General features: G+C 37.9%; 1 protein-coding gene across 1 annotated transcript; it reads right to left on the bottom strand.

Annotated features, from left to right (window-relative positions):
• Positions 1-6,990: 6,990 nt before the first annotated feature.
• Positions 6,991-11,916, bottom strand: LOC105929287 (sialic acid synthase). Its single transcript, XM_012867004.3, has 6 exons — positions 11,647-11,916; positions 10,173-10,388; positions 9,991-10,090; positions 9,065-9,219; positions 8,020-8,286; positions 6,991-7,917 (listed from the first exon to the last, which is right to left on the bottom strand). Exons 1-6 carry the CDS (start codon positions 11,776-11,778, stop codon positions 7,708-7,710), a joined length of 1,080 nt encoding a protein of 359 aa, XP_012722458.2. The 5' UTR covers positions 11,779-11,916; the 3' UTR covers positions 6,991-7,707.
• Between the last annotated feature and the right edge of the window lie 3,872 nt (positions 11,917-15,788).

Genomic DNA, 15,788 nt, shown 5'->3' with positions numbered 1-15,788 from the left:
TAGTCAGAGTATAACATCAAGTCAGTTATAGTTCTGGAAAAGTGATCTGGTCCATTGGTGGTCGGGATGGTGTAGCAGCGGGGGTAGAGCACATCCAAATTTCTTCCTCCTTCAATGTTCCTTAATGGGCTCTGTGCGACGCCCAGTTATGTTGTATTAAATTATTTCAGGGCTACCTTGGTCTGGAATATTTCCGGTCAAGTTGCTGTTGTGAGGAGTTGGAGGAGGTAAATCCAGCTGTTTAGAGATTAATCGTGTTGTAAGTCTAATCATACGGCTCCTCTGTCAGAGGAGGGTCGGGATGAGCTGATTCTGTTTTCCAAGTTTTTTAATTGATATTTTATCCTTTAATTTTAACTTATTTATTTATTTATTTATTTATTTATTTATTTATTTATTTTTTGTAACTTTTGTTTGTAGCACTGATACTTAAAATGCACTAAAATTAATGTTCATGATTAATATCAACAGTATTCTTTTTCAAGTAAATATTATCATTCTTACATCCAACTCTATTGCTTAGAGCTTCATCTTTCTTTTACAACCTCTCTCAAACTGCCAGTAGCACACACAGCTTACTCATTTAAATGGGGCGAAATGATTTAGTTTTGCACGTCTTTTCCATTGCAGACGCAATCTTTGTATATCACCCGCAACACGGCCACTTAATGCATGTGCCATTTGTAATTCTTGCCCATGCAATTTAGTGTTATTGCTCTTAATGTATTGTTTGTTTGCGTCTGATATTCACACTGCCAAACGACAGCTGCTAAACTGTTTATCATTGTGGGAAATGATGGCAATAACTTATTCTCTATTCTGCCATTGTGAAAAGGCACCACAAAAGTTTTCGAAATCGGAAACCCCTAGGGGGTCCGCGGAGGTACTGCATGGGGGTCGCAAAAGTGTTGTTATTGTGACAGAGGAGCATCAGCTCATTGAACTGTCCACTGACAGCACGTTCAGAAACATATATGAAACTAAACCACTCACCCAGTTTTGGATATCTTGCCATAAAGACTTTCCACAACTGGCAGCAAAAGCAATGATGAGCCTGTTGCCCTTTGCTACAACATATCTTTGTGAAAGTGGATTTTCCTCACTCACCTACCTGAAAAACAAATACAGGTCAAGACTGCAGCCTGAGGCTGATATGACTCTCTGCCTTACAACCTCCATACGTCCAAGGTTAGACAAGTTGTGTGCTACTCATCAGGGTCAGACATCTCACTAATGTGGGAGTATGTATGCCATCCATAGATGGTTTGAGGATTCACTTCCCATATGTATGTTTAAAATTAAAACATGAATCTGTCAGTTATGTTAATAGTTCAGTATTGTATGCAATATAACAGGTATGTCTATGCATGCCAGTGGCACTAACAAGCATCACTTATTTTCCTTTTCACATTTATGTTTTAAAAATGTCCATTTAAATAGCTTTTATGCATGATTACATGCAATTGACAGACATTGTTGATCTTGGCAGGTATCAGTTTATTGTGTTATGTTATGTTTATAAATGGCAGTGGCATGGCCACCCTACTCACTGTGCCTCGCACATGTTTAAAATAAAAACATGAATATATGAACCTGTGTATTATTTGAGTATCTTAGTATTGAATGCACAATAACAAGGTACATTTACACATGGCACTATAGGACCAGTTTGATATAACACAATTTTATACAATATATAAAATTAGGGGGTCCCCGCTCCATCTCGCCATCAGTTTGGGGGTCTTTGGCCTGGAAAACATTGAAGACCCATGCACTAATCGTTTTTCTATACATGCTAAGTTTTTGCAGGGGGCTGGTGTCTATCCTCAACAGGTCAACAGTCACGAGTCCATCAGGGCAACAAAGACATGCAAAACAGATAACCATGCACTCTGCAAAACAAAAAAGAATAATAATGGAAATTTAGAGTGGTCAATTAATCTGATATGTTCTGGCACATTTTGAATGCTGGGATAGATTACCTAGTGAGAACACATACATCCACTGAGAGAACATGCAAACAGAAACTCTGCGCCTGGTTGCTGCGATGGGAGAGTTCTAACAAATTCACCTCGTCATCCACCTTCAGAACTTCATCTCTGTCTGAATAAGTGCACAGTTTTCAAAAACAAATTCTGAGACACAAAAAAAAAACTTTTAGGATGTTCAAAGTTATTTACATGTTGGCTATCTTATGACAAGGTTGCAAAATCCCAAAAATCTTTTTTCATTTCCTTTCTCTGTATTTCATTCTGCCCTTTTCCTACAGTGAAATAACAGGACATGACCTGAGGAGACGCCTGGTTGGGGACAGAGGAGTTTAACCTCAGCCATGAATCTAGGTTGTAATCTGCTATGTTAAGCACCATGTACTGTTCTGTACAGGCTAAACTAGTTACACAATCAAAGAAGCTAACCTAAACCTCATTCTGGTTATGGCTGAGGTACATCTGAGGCAAACTTCCAGTTATTAAACAGAGAAAAAAAAACTCACAGTAGCCTTACTGACCATTTTAGTCCACAATATACTTTTGGTATAATAATAAATACTCAGGAACTCAAACTCTAGAAGAAGCTGACATTTAACTCAAGGTACAAATGCATGAATATTCAAGCCTAGCAGAAAGGATTATACTCTAAATTTGTAATTATGCATGAGATTTCCATTACAGCTGTTAAAATTTTCAATATTGCCAGACAAGGTTTTATTTGGGCTCCCAGAAAAAGAAAATCAGAGAGAAAGAGTTTCCTTTTAGACGCTGGGATCAGCAGCAGCTTACTGACCAAAGCTTATGCTTTAAATGGCTGCTAGCTTATAAGGAGAAAGGGTGGGACCCTGTTTCTGTGAGGAGGGATAGCTTAGGTAGTCACTTAGATCAATATAATGGGCATTTATCTCTTCTCAGGAGAACTGAGTGTTAAGCAGCTCATCCCCCAATATTACTATTGCTCTGCCTTCAGAGAACCTGCAGGATTTTAACTTGTGAAGAACCATTACTTTTAGCAGACCCACACGAAACTGATGGGAGTTTTGCTTTGCGGAAAGTTTGTAAAGTATAGCTTGGTTAATTCTGTGCAACGTTACAGACAGAAAGACAGCGACCATACTCTGAAAACAAACCTCTGACTTGGCTCTCAGTTGATAATTTTTGCAAATAGGTCTTACAAAATGCATCAGCAGAAGGCAACAGAACTCCTTTTCTTGGTTCTCACGGCGCGCTGAGCTCTCATCTGATTGGCTTCTTCTCACATGTTGCTCCGGTAAGCAAGCCACTCACAAATGACAATGACCTAAATAATTCTCAGGTTGTAGGGGTTGATCAGTGACACACGTTTGACTTCAGCAATGCCCTTTTAGCTCTTCATAAAGCAGAAGTGGAAATGATACATGGTTTTATATTTATTTTTTGACTAAACAAAAACACAAAAATGTATAAGAAATGTACACAAATATTCCACCCTCTGGGTCAAAACTTTGTAGAACCATCTTTGACTTGCTAGTACAAGGTCTTTTGAGGTATATGTCTGACAGTTTTACACATTTAAAAGCTGAAATGTACAGAGTGAGACACAAGGACAAGAATCTATTTGGATTGACTGAACCTCTTCCCCCTTCCTTCTCGTCTTCCCTATCCGTTTGAAAGTTAACATAGAATTAGAAAATACAAGGAGATGTTTCTACACTTTCTTGAGGAAAAGTTGTAAAAGGTCTTAAAGTGTTTAGGGGTTGCATTGTTTGGTTGATAAGTTGCCAAAGGTTTGATTTAGGCCAAACCACTTTAATTTCTGATCAGTAGAATTAGATGTTGGGTTTTTTTTTGTCACAGTTTCTTTCATGTGTTTCTTGCCATTGAATACCTGCAAATATAGATTTAACTATTAATAAACATATGCTTTGATTTCACCAGTGACTCCTGGTGATTTTGTTCTTTGGCCTTACGTGATGTGTTGTTACTACTAATAGAAACAAGTTGGAGTAATTACAAATAGATTAACTCCCGGACAATTTAAAATGTACAATGATTGATTATTGTCTAATAGAATAGACTGTGTAAAACTGAAATACCTTTTAAATTATGCAGTAGTGGGATTTAAAATATCACTTGTCCACACCACATGTATTTTTAATCCTTCAATCTACAATCAAGTGGTTGTAACAAAATGCAATAGGGTTCAAGGGTCAGAAATACTTTTGCAGGACATTGCATATTACAAGCAATGCTTGTAATATGTAATATATCAGGCCATGAGCTTTTATGATTCAGCAATGAGACGGATGATCAATCATTCTAGATATGAAATGCCTTTTCTCAAATTACCTTCTTAAGTTATATATTAAAAAAAAGATAGGCAAATGTATATTCCTTGCTCAAGCTGTGATGGTGTTACTTTTTTTAGAGTTTGGATTTGAATGTCTAGATGTTACTGAATACATTATGTTTCCCTTGTGTAGCAACAAGGATGAGTGAATACAATAATTTTAATATCAACACTTGCAGAATTCACATGTAATTCAGTGAACAAAAGTGGTATAAATGGAGTTTGCAAAGTCATGTGTCTTCTCTAACCCAATCAGCCGGGAGAACCCAGACATGGTTAAAATGTCATACAATGTAAACTTAATGTCGAATGACAAATGGATTTATTACTGCATGTGTGAGTGCAACCAACTCAAACTGCAATTGGTGAGATGCTGGAAGGAAGAAGACGATTAGACACCACTCCAGACCAGCAGCAGGATCAAAGGAACAACAGAAATTTTGAGCGATTCATGTCAGCAAAATAAATAAAAAAAATCATTCAGACTGGTGAGATCAGAATAAAAAGTTATGACCTGGTTACGGACGTAGCAGAGTATTTGAAACCTCTTTTTTTGTTGTTTAATTTATTTTTCTTAATGTTCTACCAAATGTTTCCAGTAAGATGACAGATCGGGACACTGGCAGGCTTTTCGAATGCACATAATCGGGCGGTGACAGACATTTTTATTTTATTTTTTATTTTGGCTGTGCTGAAATTACCACTGGATCGGCATTGCTGCACCAATTTGATGAACTTAAAACCAGCCCTATTTAGGAATCTTCAACTTTAATGAGCACCCTCTTGTTTATAAAGCACTAAGGTCATAAAGGAGGAACTAGTGTTGATTAAAAGGTTCATTAAAGTGCTACCAAACATTTCTTACATCTTCCTCCATTCATTTGAAAGAGGTTAACCATATGGAAGAACATAAATAAGCCAAACGAATGAATGAATGAACAAATGAAAAAATTTATGAATGAATGGATAGATAAAGGAGGCAAGGAAAGATGGCGGGAAGGACACAAGAAAGGAAGCACATGAGGGAGGAAGGACACAACATTTAGACAAAGGGAAAGGGAATAGAGTATGGTAAGAAATGTTCTATTTTCTTATTCCATATCTGTATTTAAATACATAGTCTTTTGAGACATACATCTACCAGGGTTGCTCCTTTAGATGCGGATCCAGAGTGAGATTAAAAAAAAAAACAGAAATCAGATTTGAAGGTGTTTAGAAAGGATTCGTGGATCAATGTGTGCTTCTGTGCTTTTTTTGTGTCTCTTCTCTCAGTCGATCGAGGCAGATGGCCGTTCATACTGATCCTAGTTCTGCTGGAGGTTTTCCTCCATGTTAAAGGGGAGTTTTCCTCTCCACTGTCGCTTCATGTATGCTCAGTATGAGGGATTTCTGCAAAGCCATCAACAATGCAGACGACTGTCCCTGTGGCTCTACGTTCTTTCAGGAGGAGTGAATGCTGCTTGTCAACACGCAATGCAACCAACTGGGTTTCCTTAGATAGGAAACCTTTTGACCAATCTGTCTGTCTGATCTGATTGAATATGACTTTGGAAAGTGCGTTGAGATGAGATGTGTTGTCAATTGCTGCTATATAAATAAAATTTAACTTAATTAAATATTTATCCAGATCTGAAAAGAAACTGCATCCAGACTGCTTAGGAACCCTGGTGGTAGAATTTGAACTGACAAAAAACAGGCTTTTGATAAATGCGTTTATATCTGATTTGATCACCCTCACCAGTATCTCGGATGAGTTAACTCAAAACTGTACAGTTAAGCATGGTTTCTGGTACTCTTGCACAGTCAGAGTAGTTGCTGGACTACACTGCCCTGTTTCTGACATAACAGAAAAATAAACTTCACTGTTATATTGAATTAACTTACCTGTCCAGCAGAAGGTCTGAAACCTTCGCATACGCTTTGAATCTCCACTCCACCTGGCAATAATAGCTGCTTTGGTATAGACTTTAGTTTTCTCCGGTTATTGCTTCTTTTTCTTTTCTTGGTTACTTTCTCTTCCCTTTCACTGGGCAAAGAATACGGATGGTTCTCCATTTCAACATGATCTACAGTTGTCTTTGTTTATTCTATACTACTCCTCCGACAGCACTTCATATAGAAAACGAACAGGAAAAACTCACAGTAGGCTAACAAGTTTGTCCCCTTTGAGCTACTGAAATCAGAAATGGCGATGCAACATGGTGTACCGACACCTATGTATTTATGAACTAATTTTGAGTTATGAGAATGCTCTCATTTTTGATGTGATGTTATAAGACTTTGCCAGAATATGTATTTATAAAAGCAATACTTTCTTTTTGCTAATTAAAAGCCAAATCAGTTACACGCTGTCCCTTTAAAAATGTTATAAAATGGTTTTGGACAAATAAATTATGTTGTATTTAATGTTTTTATATTGAGTGCCATGCGGGAAAAATCAGATATCACATTAGCATAAACACAATTAAGTTGCACATTTTAGCACATATGAATTCAAAAATAAGCATGCATGTTATGTTTTTTAATAACATTTTTTTTTTTCAAATTACTCTATGTACAGTAAAACCGTAAGCATAACAATGTATATTCATCATTCCACCTTCTAGGTTTAGTGTTTAAATTAAGTACTAAACTTGTGACTGAAAGACTCTATAAGCAAGGATCCACACCAACATTTTATAATTATTTTATTTGAAGGTTTTCCTTTTAGAACGTCACAACTCAGATAACAAACGTGGCAAAAACACATGAGTTAATGTGGGAAGAATGCTCTAAGCCTGGAACTTATGGCAGCAGAACCAAGGATACACCGACCGAAAGAAAAACAGAAATCAGGTTTGAAGGTGTTTATCTTGTGGTTACACCCTGAACAGCCCAGTGAACGGCTGCATAAACAGTACAATGGCTGCTGGGCTAACGGGCTCTGATCTCACCGGTCTGAATGAAATGATCAAAGCGTCTCCATCTCCCATGTGTTCAGTTTTTGTTTCTCCTTGCAGTGGAGGGTTAAGGTTCAGCGCAAAGAATGTTTTTCCTAACAGCTCCACCTGCTGGTTGTGCAGCTTAGAAAAGCATTAACAGAGATGAAGTTTGTCAGTAAAAGTGTCATGTTAAGGCCACATTCTGAAAATGTAATGATTTTTTTTTTTTTTTTATAAAGAACAATACGAGTCATTTATCAAAGAGTTAAGCCGTTTCAGTCCACTTTCCAACCATTTGGCTAATTGCGGATCATTTTTGAGGTAAATGGCACAAACTCACCCACAGAGTAAAAATTACCCTCATACTTAAAAATGTCGACATCCAGATTATCCCTTTAAAAATAAGCAACACCTCTTGAAATTAAGTGCCTGTTTATTTTCAACAAACTTCAACTTTCTTCTGTGATTAACACTTGGCCTTCTTGCCGTAGCTGTCCACCACTTCAGGCAGGACGCTCTCGTCCTCGTCCACCTCCTCGGTCACGGTCTTCCCAACCAGCTTGAAGATGTCCTGAGCCGGGACACCCATTGGCTCGGCTACCTTCACCGCCAACATGTCCAGAGTCAGGACTGTTCCTTTGGGGATCTTCACCTTAGCCACCACAGATTTGCCCAACTGCAAGAAAAAGTAATGACAGGGCGCATTACTACAGATAATGAGAATATTCGTTTGCATCCCATGTTTATGCAACTCATCAGAGGGGAAAGTTAGACTGACTTTGTCATGGCACGCTTTCTCGCAGGGCAACATCTGCTTGATGCCACTTCCGATCGCCCTCTCCACCAGACGAATGGAGCGAACGAGCTCAGTCAGTTCGGAGGGTTCCAGTGAGGCCTCGTGGTCGCTTCCTTTCCACTTCTTGTCCAAGGTTATGTGACGCTCAATGACCTTCGCTCCCAGAGCCACGGCTGCCACAGAGATACTGATTCCAGACTCGTGACCAGAATACCCAATGGGAATATCGGGAAATTCCTTCTGGTATTCCTGCGGTGAAAGACAAAAACATTGTAATTCTGGTAGACACCACTGCTGATAACATTTGCTGTATCTTCTCTCCTTCTGATATGCGTGTTGTTTGTACAGACGGCTATATTCGGCGCATTATAAAAGTATTCATACCCCAGAAACTTTTTTGAGGTTGAAAGCACAAACTTTGAGCTGTTTTACTGACAAATTGAACACAATGTAGTTATATTCCAAATATTTTAATTTTTTTTTTACTAACCTACAATAAAAAGGTAAAAAAAAATTGGTCAAACTGATTGAGATTAACCACTTGGACAAATAAACACCAGTCTTGAGATAAGCAAAGATGGTAGATAGATACCCAAAAAAATTATAATTTGCAGCTGTAACTGCAGCAGTATTGACTCAGGGAGGCTGAATAAAAAAAAAATTATAATAAAAATCTAAAGTGTGCAGGTATTTTTTTTATTATCAAAAAATAATTAAAAACCTTGCATCATTTCCCTTCCACTTGAAAATGATGCACTACTTTGTGTTGTTTGATCACAAAACCCAGATGAACTATCATAAAACCCATGGCGGTTAGTGCGTTTAACGTGACAAATTCAGAAAAGTGGTATGAACTCATTGAGTTAGGCACTGTGCGGCATAACAACAAACAAAAACAAAAACTAGCAGTATTTTGAGTTTAATTTGTGTGTGCTTTTCATCCTCTGCATTGACCAACCTAAATTTCACAGTTGAAAGCATATGAAAAATAAAATAAAAAAGCTTAGAAAATTTAAATCGTACTCACTGTGATCACTTTGAGGTTGACATCTTCAGCCTCCAGAGGGTACGCACTGGTGCACTGCAGGATGGCGAAGTTTTTATTGTGCTGCTTCACCGTTTGGTAGACCCGGCGCATTGTCTCCATCGACTGCATCCCACTGGAGACCACCATGGGACGGCCTGACACCAGAAGAAGAGTTGAACATCCTGATATCTGGGAGGGTTTATCGTGGCTCGTAAAGGCTGTTTAGACCCAGGTCTCAAAAAAAATGATCTAACAAAAATTAAGAGCCAAATCTAAAATGTGGTTGTGGAAGACAAAATAGGTAGTCTGATTATGATTTTGTGTTATTATTATATAAACGTCAAGCCGGCTCATCTTGCCTTGGTGACCATTGTGTAATACGGCCTGGTTGTTTACTTATGGCCAGAGCAGTCTCCCAAGATGCATTTGGGAAATAATTTTGTCAGGGCCAGACACACAGTATTTAAACCACCCCCAATTTTATTTAACTTTGCTTATAAGGAACCTGCCGTTCTTGATCAGAAGTTGTCTAGACTCTCTGAATGTCGTTCGACACTTTCTTGGGGGATATAGGCTGCCTTTTCACTCACTTTCAGCCCAGTGTTGGTACCTGAAAAGCAGCATAGTGTGCAGGCTGTGCTTAAAGAAATGAGAAGACTGGAGGAAACCTGAGATTCAACTGCTTTATGGCAACTTTTCGGTTTACAGATACTTAGGAATAATCTTATGGAGAATATTGTAGGAGGATAAGAAAAATGAATACGGTGGGGATTTATGAATAGCAAATTGTCTGTTTTGCACTAATGCAACGCATAAGCATAGCCAAGGAACAACTGCGTTCAACGTTTCTATGAAACCGTGTAACTGTAAGGCCTGGATAGTAAACACACAAAGCCAAAACCTTACAGACAGCACATCCGTCTCACCCTTCTTCGCTGTTTTCTCCAGGTAAGGAAAGTTGTTGGTGTCTCCGGACCCAACTTTGAAGAAAGGCACGTTGAGCTCGTGGAGAAACTCCACTGCCATCTAAAGGACGCAGGAGAGGACTGCAGTTAAAGCTCTGAGCTGATCCGACCATCTGGAAGCTCTGAACTGAAACCCGTCTTACCTCGTCCATCCCTGAGGCGGTGAAGAAGATCCCCACTTCTGCAGCGTATTTCTGCAGCTCCTTGTACTGCTCATGGTTGAACTCTAGGTGCCGCTTGTGCTCGCCATAAGTTTTCCCCCAGGAGTTCTTGGAGGTGTAGGGACGCTCCAAGGCTCGCTTGTTGAACTTGTACTCCAGCTCGCTCTTCTGGAATTTGGCACAGTCAGCACCGCAGTCCTGTTGAGGTGAAAATACGTTCTTAACTTCGGCACAAAGCATATTTATTTATAGTTTTTTTATCCAGTCAGTGTATTTGTATGTAAAAGGGTGCTTGCTTTCTATTTTTTTTAAAGACTACAGATTATTAGAGACCTAGAAGTTGGGGATGTTGTAGTGTAGTTTAGTTCATTTTTTGTTTAAAGGTACATCATTCGCAATGGATAAACAATGGAAAGGTATAATAAACCATACAACCACCTTAAACGTCAATGCGTTAGGTACGTGGCTAAATAATAGAATTTCTAAACAATTATTCAATAGTTATTTTATTATTGCTGCTACTATCCATCCATCATCTATACCTGTTTATATGTGCAAGGTTGTGGGGGCTAATGCCCATCTTCAGCAGCAATTTGGCTCTTAATAAATAATAATAATAATAATAATAATAATGTTTTATTTTAGACAATCCATCATGAACCAATTCTATCCTGCTCAAATGGACCCAAACATTTGGTTGGTTAGTTTGCATATCAGTTTACTACAGCTGGTTGGTTGCCTAAAAGTCCTGCCAGCTGAGTTTAACAATTAAGCCCGATAAAACAAACCCACATTGTTCTTCAAAACGTGACTGTGAAACAAAACTAAAATGATTGTAAATGCCACTTTACCACACAACAAATCTGAAATTGTAGGCTGCCTATTATTCATTTGTATCATTGAAATATTTAAACAGTTAAATGCACTAATTTATCCAAACTTTTTCTCCCCCTTGACGGGTTCTGTTTAAAATGAAGAACCTTGCTCGGACTGGCTCTATAAAGAAACACACATACACACAAAAAAGGACAACCTGAAACTGGTTAAACGGGTAAAGAGACACAGCAGCCATGTGTAACACCCAGACAGGTTCTGTGGGGGTCACCGGACCTGAATGTTATGTCAACTTTCTTTGGGAGCTGCACCCTGACTGAAGAATGAATGAACGTTGCTTCAGGCGCACACCAAAACCTGCAGGATTACTCCGTGTAATTAGTCAATTAAATGCTGCCAAAAGAACGTCGACAGATATTAAATTGAGCTTTTTTTTTTTCTGTATGCTTGATTAGTTTAGGAAATGCTTCATATTAATACCAATGGCATTGCTTCGCTCTATTCCCGCCCCCCATTGATTCTATTATCAGAAGAGCAATAAACGAAGTGCGGAAGGCTTGACAATCAGGGCGCAGCACCGCCTGAACACAAATCCTTCAAAACAAAACCAACTTTCATTCACCTTTGCCATTTTAATCATTTTCTTGGCGATCTCGATGTCTCCCTGGTGGTTCTGTCCAATCTCAGCTATGATGAAGCACGGATGGTTCCCTCCGATCGGCCGCCCGGGACACAGCTCAAACTCCAGAGGCATCTTGGTGGTGATGGTGGGGCAACTGGTGCGACCGTGGGAGGTAATTTATGAATGAAAATGCGGACCGCAGGAGGGGACTTCAGTGGGGAGTGCAGACTAACCCGAAGTGCTTCGGGTTCAGGAACTACTTCCGCCTTTCTAGAGCGACGTGTTCCACGTAGCAGCCGGAACTGTTTTCAAAATAAGAGCATGAACACAAAGGATGCAAAAGACTGTGAGCCACATTTCATATTAGATTTTGAAAACTTTATTAAATTTAAAGATAGCTGTTTAATTTACAAAGTTCTGCTTGCATTAGTCCCACCTCCACTTTTTACATATACATATATATATATATATATATATATATATATATATATATATATATATATATATATATATATATATATATATATATATATATATATATATATATATATATAAAACTAAGAACTGACAGAGGTTTTGGCACCAGAGCCACCTCCAGAGGAGACCTTGAGATCCCACACAGAAAAACAAGCTTTGGACAAACGGTTCTGGCAGTCAGAGGGAGTCACTTTTGGAACAATGTCCCAACTAATATAAGAGAATATCCTACCTATAGTACTTTCAGAAAGTGCCTGAAACGTTCTCTGTCACGTTCGCACTTTTACTGATTTTTATTGTTGAAACGTAATTTGTCTGAATGATTGTTAATGCGATTCCCTTATATAGGAAATTTTTTGACCAATCTGTATAATCTGATTCAATTTGACTATGGGAAGTGCCTTGAGATGACATATTTCACGAATTGGTGCTATATAAATAAAATTGAATTGAATTGATTATTTGCCTGATATTGTATATTTTCACTGTGTTGTTTAGTCTTCCTGCCTCGGGACTACAGATGAAAATGAGCAACTATGCTATAATCTGGGCCATTTTCAGTCTGTACAGAAGTATTTGATTGTTCATTAATGTCCTCTGTCCCAAATAAATAAATAAAAAAAGTAAAAAAAAAAAACAAAGCTATATTAGTTATTTTGGGTTATTTTTGTGACTTCCTAAGTAAATCATCAATGCTCTCTGGGAATAATTTGGTAGAAAGTTCATTCCAGGCAGGATTTACATCTACTCCATGTTTCTTCCATTTATGTGGTTCTCTCCGTGGATCTTGGGAGTTCAAAAATCTTTCAAAAAGGGCTGCTTTCAAGGCTGACTGATTTTAATCACTTTGTTTCCTATCTCTTATGTTTCTTTCAGTTGGAACATAATATGTTGCTTGTCGAGACCTTTCATCCTGCTTCATGTTGTCAGACAGGTTCTATTTGATTTATTTCTTGATTCTACAGATCTAATAGTAAACAGTGTTTTTTGTGAATTTGATCTAAACTTTCCAAAACTGTGGTTAATCACAGTTAAGTCATGATTTGGGGGGCTGAGTGGACCTGCTGGGGTCTGAGTCGTGCCTGCAACCAAATAGTTGAACGTCATACGAACACTGGTTACTGTTAAATTATTGTGGCCTGCCTACTTTGATGCTGTATTGAGTCTGGATTTAATAAATTAAATCACACACTTAGTATACTGTGTAGAGACATCCTTTGTGTCAGACCAAAACTGCTCTGACACATGTAGGCAACCAGCTTCTTTATATGCTATACCGAAAATGCCAGGACAGGACATATGAAACATCTTTGATGCTAAAAATCATCTGATGTAAGCAACTTGTTTATTCACACAGACAGTGTGAAGTGGAGTCACATTTCTCTGGAGACAAGTTACAACTAAGTTTGAACAGCACCATGAAGAAGAAGAGACAACGGGTTGAAACAAAAGCTAAACATAATTAGGCGCTTGTGGTGTTGATGAACAGGAATTTTAAATAAGCTGGTCAATCTTTGTTGTCTCTATGCCATATGGTCTATTAGTGATGATTATATATATATATTTGAATCGAAAGCAACTCCAACTTGTTTGCTTCAAAGTAGGTTTTGTTTTTACAAAAAATCTCAAACACAGGGATAGAAATAGAAGTTAAACCTCTGAGCGGAATAATTACAATAAACCTGTAACTAAAAGTCTTACCTCGTCCATCCCTGAGGCGGTGAAGAAGATCCCCACTTCTGCAGTGTATTTCTGCAGCTCCCTGTACTGCTCATGGCTGAACTCTAGGTGGCGCCAAAAGTTTTCCCCCAGGAGTTCTTGTAGGTGTAGGGACCATAGGGACGCTCCAAAGCTTGCTTGTTGAAGCGCACGTCCAACTCACTTTTCTGGAATTTGGCATAGTCAGCACCACAGTCCTATAGAAGAGGATATAATACATATAAAATACATCTTGGACTTCATTTTTTTAAATCAACACACACTTTTGCATCTCTCACTAGAATAGTCAGGTTAGCTGGGAGGAGTTAGGTAGTAAGGCGTATGGACAAAATATAACCATAATTTGACACGGAAGAAGAGTCTTTATTGATGCACTGTCTAAAACAAAAATGGAAAACAGTTAAAAACTTTAAAAAACAAAATCACAAAACCAGTTACCAATCAGTAAGATGGAGAGACTTTCCCTGCATGAAATAGGCCTACCCAGTTTCCCCGTGAAAAGGTCTGTGTATATTCTAACTTACCTGGAAGTTCTTTCTGCCCCGAATACTCGGTGTGGAGAGGCGTTTGTGCAATTAATTTTTATATTTACTTACAACAAACCTTATGTCCTCACTTTGTACTATGTGTATTACAAAAAAAAAAAAAAAAAGAAATAGAAAAGTCCAACATATCAGTGTTTAATCGTGCTGATAGTTTTCCAAACTAGGGGGATGCTGGTCAGAGGAATATTTGGGTGTGCGTTGTCAATGCTGAAACTGGAACCGTGAGAAACAAATTAAAGCAGCACCACAGAAGATGGGGATTAGTTTGAGCTCCGAACAGACAGTTCAGCTCACTCACTTGACAGCAAGACAATGAGCGTGAGACATGCATTTACCTGACTTCGGGAAAGTTCATGTTCGCCCTAATGTAAATACATTTTTATATCAGGGCGAAGCTTAAAGTCTTAGTTAATAAAACAAATTATTATTATTATTATTATTATTATTATTATCTTGTATCTAATTCTATTTAAAAGTTATTGATCACTAAATCAAAAAAGTTTACCTGTGACAACCAACACAGACACTGTATTGGTTTTCACACTCTGTGGGGTTGTTGCCCCAATGCTATATTAATGGCAGGTGGGGAAAAAAATCAATTAGCTTAACTTTTAAATGTTTAATATTAATTTACCAATGCACATATTTATGGAATTAAGATAATTTTAAATAGCAAGACCCATTAAAATGCAATAGAAACATTTCTTTTAATTCAAATTAAAACTTGTAGAGAACCTATTTTACAGTTGTCTTAAATGTGTTTATTTGATTTAGATGTAAAGATGAAGATGAAAACAAATTCCTTCTTACGTTCTGCTGGATTATCAGAACAATATTAGAGTCAATGACAGACGAATGTTTTCAATAATAGAAAAAGAGATAACTGATGTGATTAAAGTATCTTCAGGAGTAATCGTTCATCTGTATTATGTTAGAGAAGATTTGTTACAGGACAAGCCTGAAGGTCTACACATGTAGAGGAGGAGCAAAGATACAAGTGCAGCAAAATGGTAAGATAAAAACCTTCTATAATGGAATTGTTAAAAAAATATGTAAAAAACTTTGTCTGACATTAAACATTCATTCAATAGTATGAAACCTTACCTGTTATAAACCTTATAGAAATACTTGTTTTGGACTCCAAAATAGTCCAAAACAAAAACAAAACCCAAATCATGAAGGTGTGTTAACCTTGAACGCGAATGGCGCCACAATATCGCCACTTTTGTATGCTGTTGCTCACCTGACATTATCGACATACTCAACTCAGGCTGACCGCAGATCAGCTTGTCTTCCATGTTGAATTTAAATAGCTTTGTCTGTGCTGCAGTCCTTCACCCGACATCACATCCAGTTCCTGATTGGTTGTTGCAACAAGACACAAAAGTTGAAATATTTCAA

The sequence above is a fragment of the Fundulus heteroclitus genome, unplaced genomic scaffold (assembly GCF_011125445.2).
Source record: "Fundulus heteroclitus isolate FHET01 unplaced genomic scaffold, MU-UCD_Fhet_4.1 scaffold_74, whole genome shotgun sequence".
Taxonomy (NCBI): Eukaryota; Metazoa; Chordata; class Actinopteri; order Cyprinodontiformes; family Fundulidae; genus Fundulus; species Fundulus heteroclitus.
Note: the sequence above shows the minus strand (reverse complement) of the source record. Positions and strands in the feature narration are given on the sequence as shown.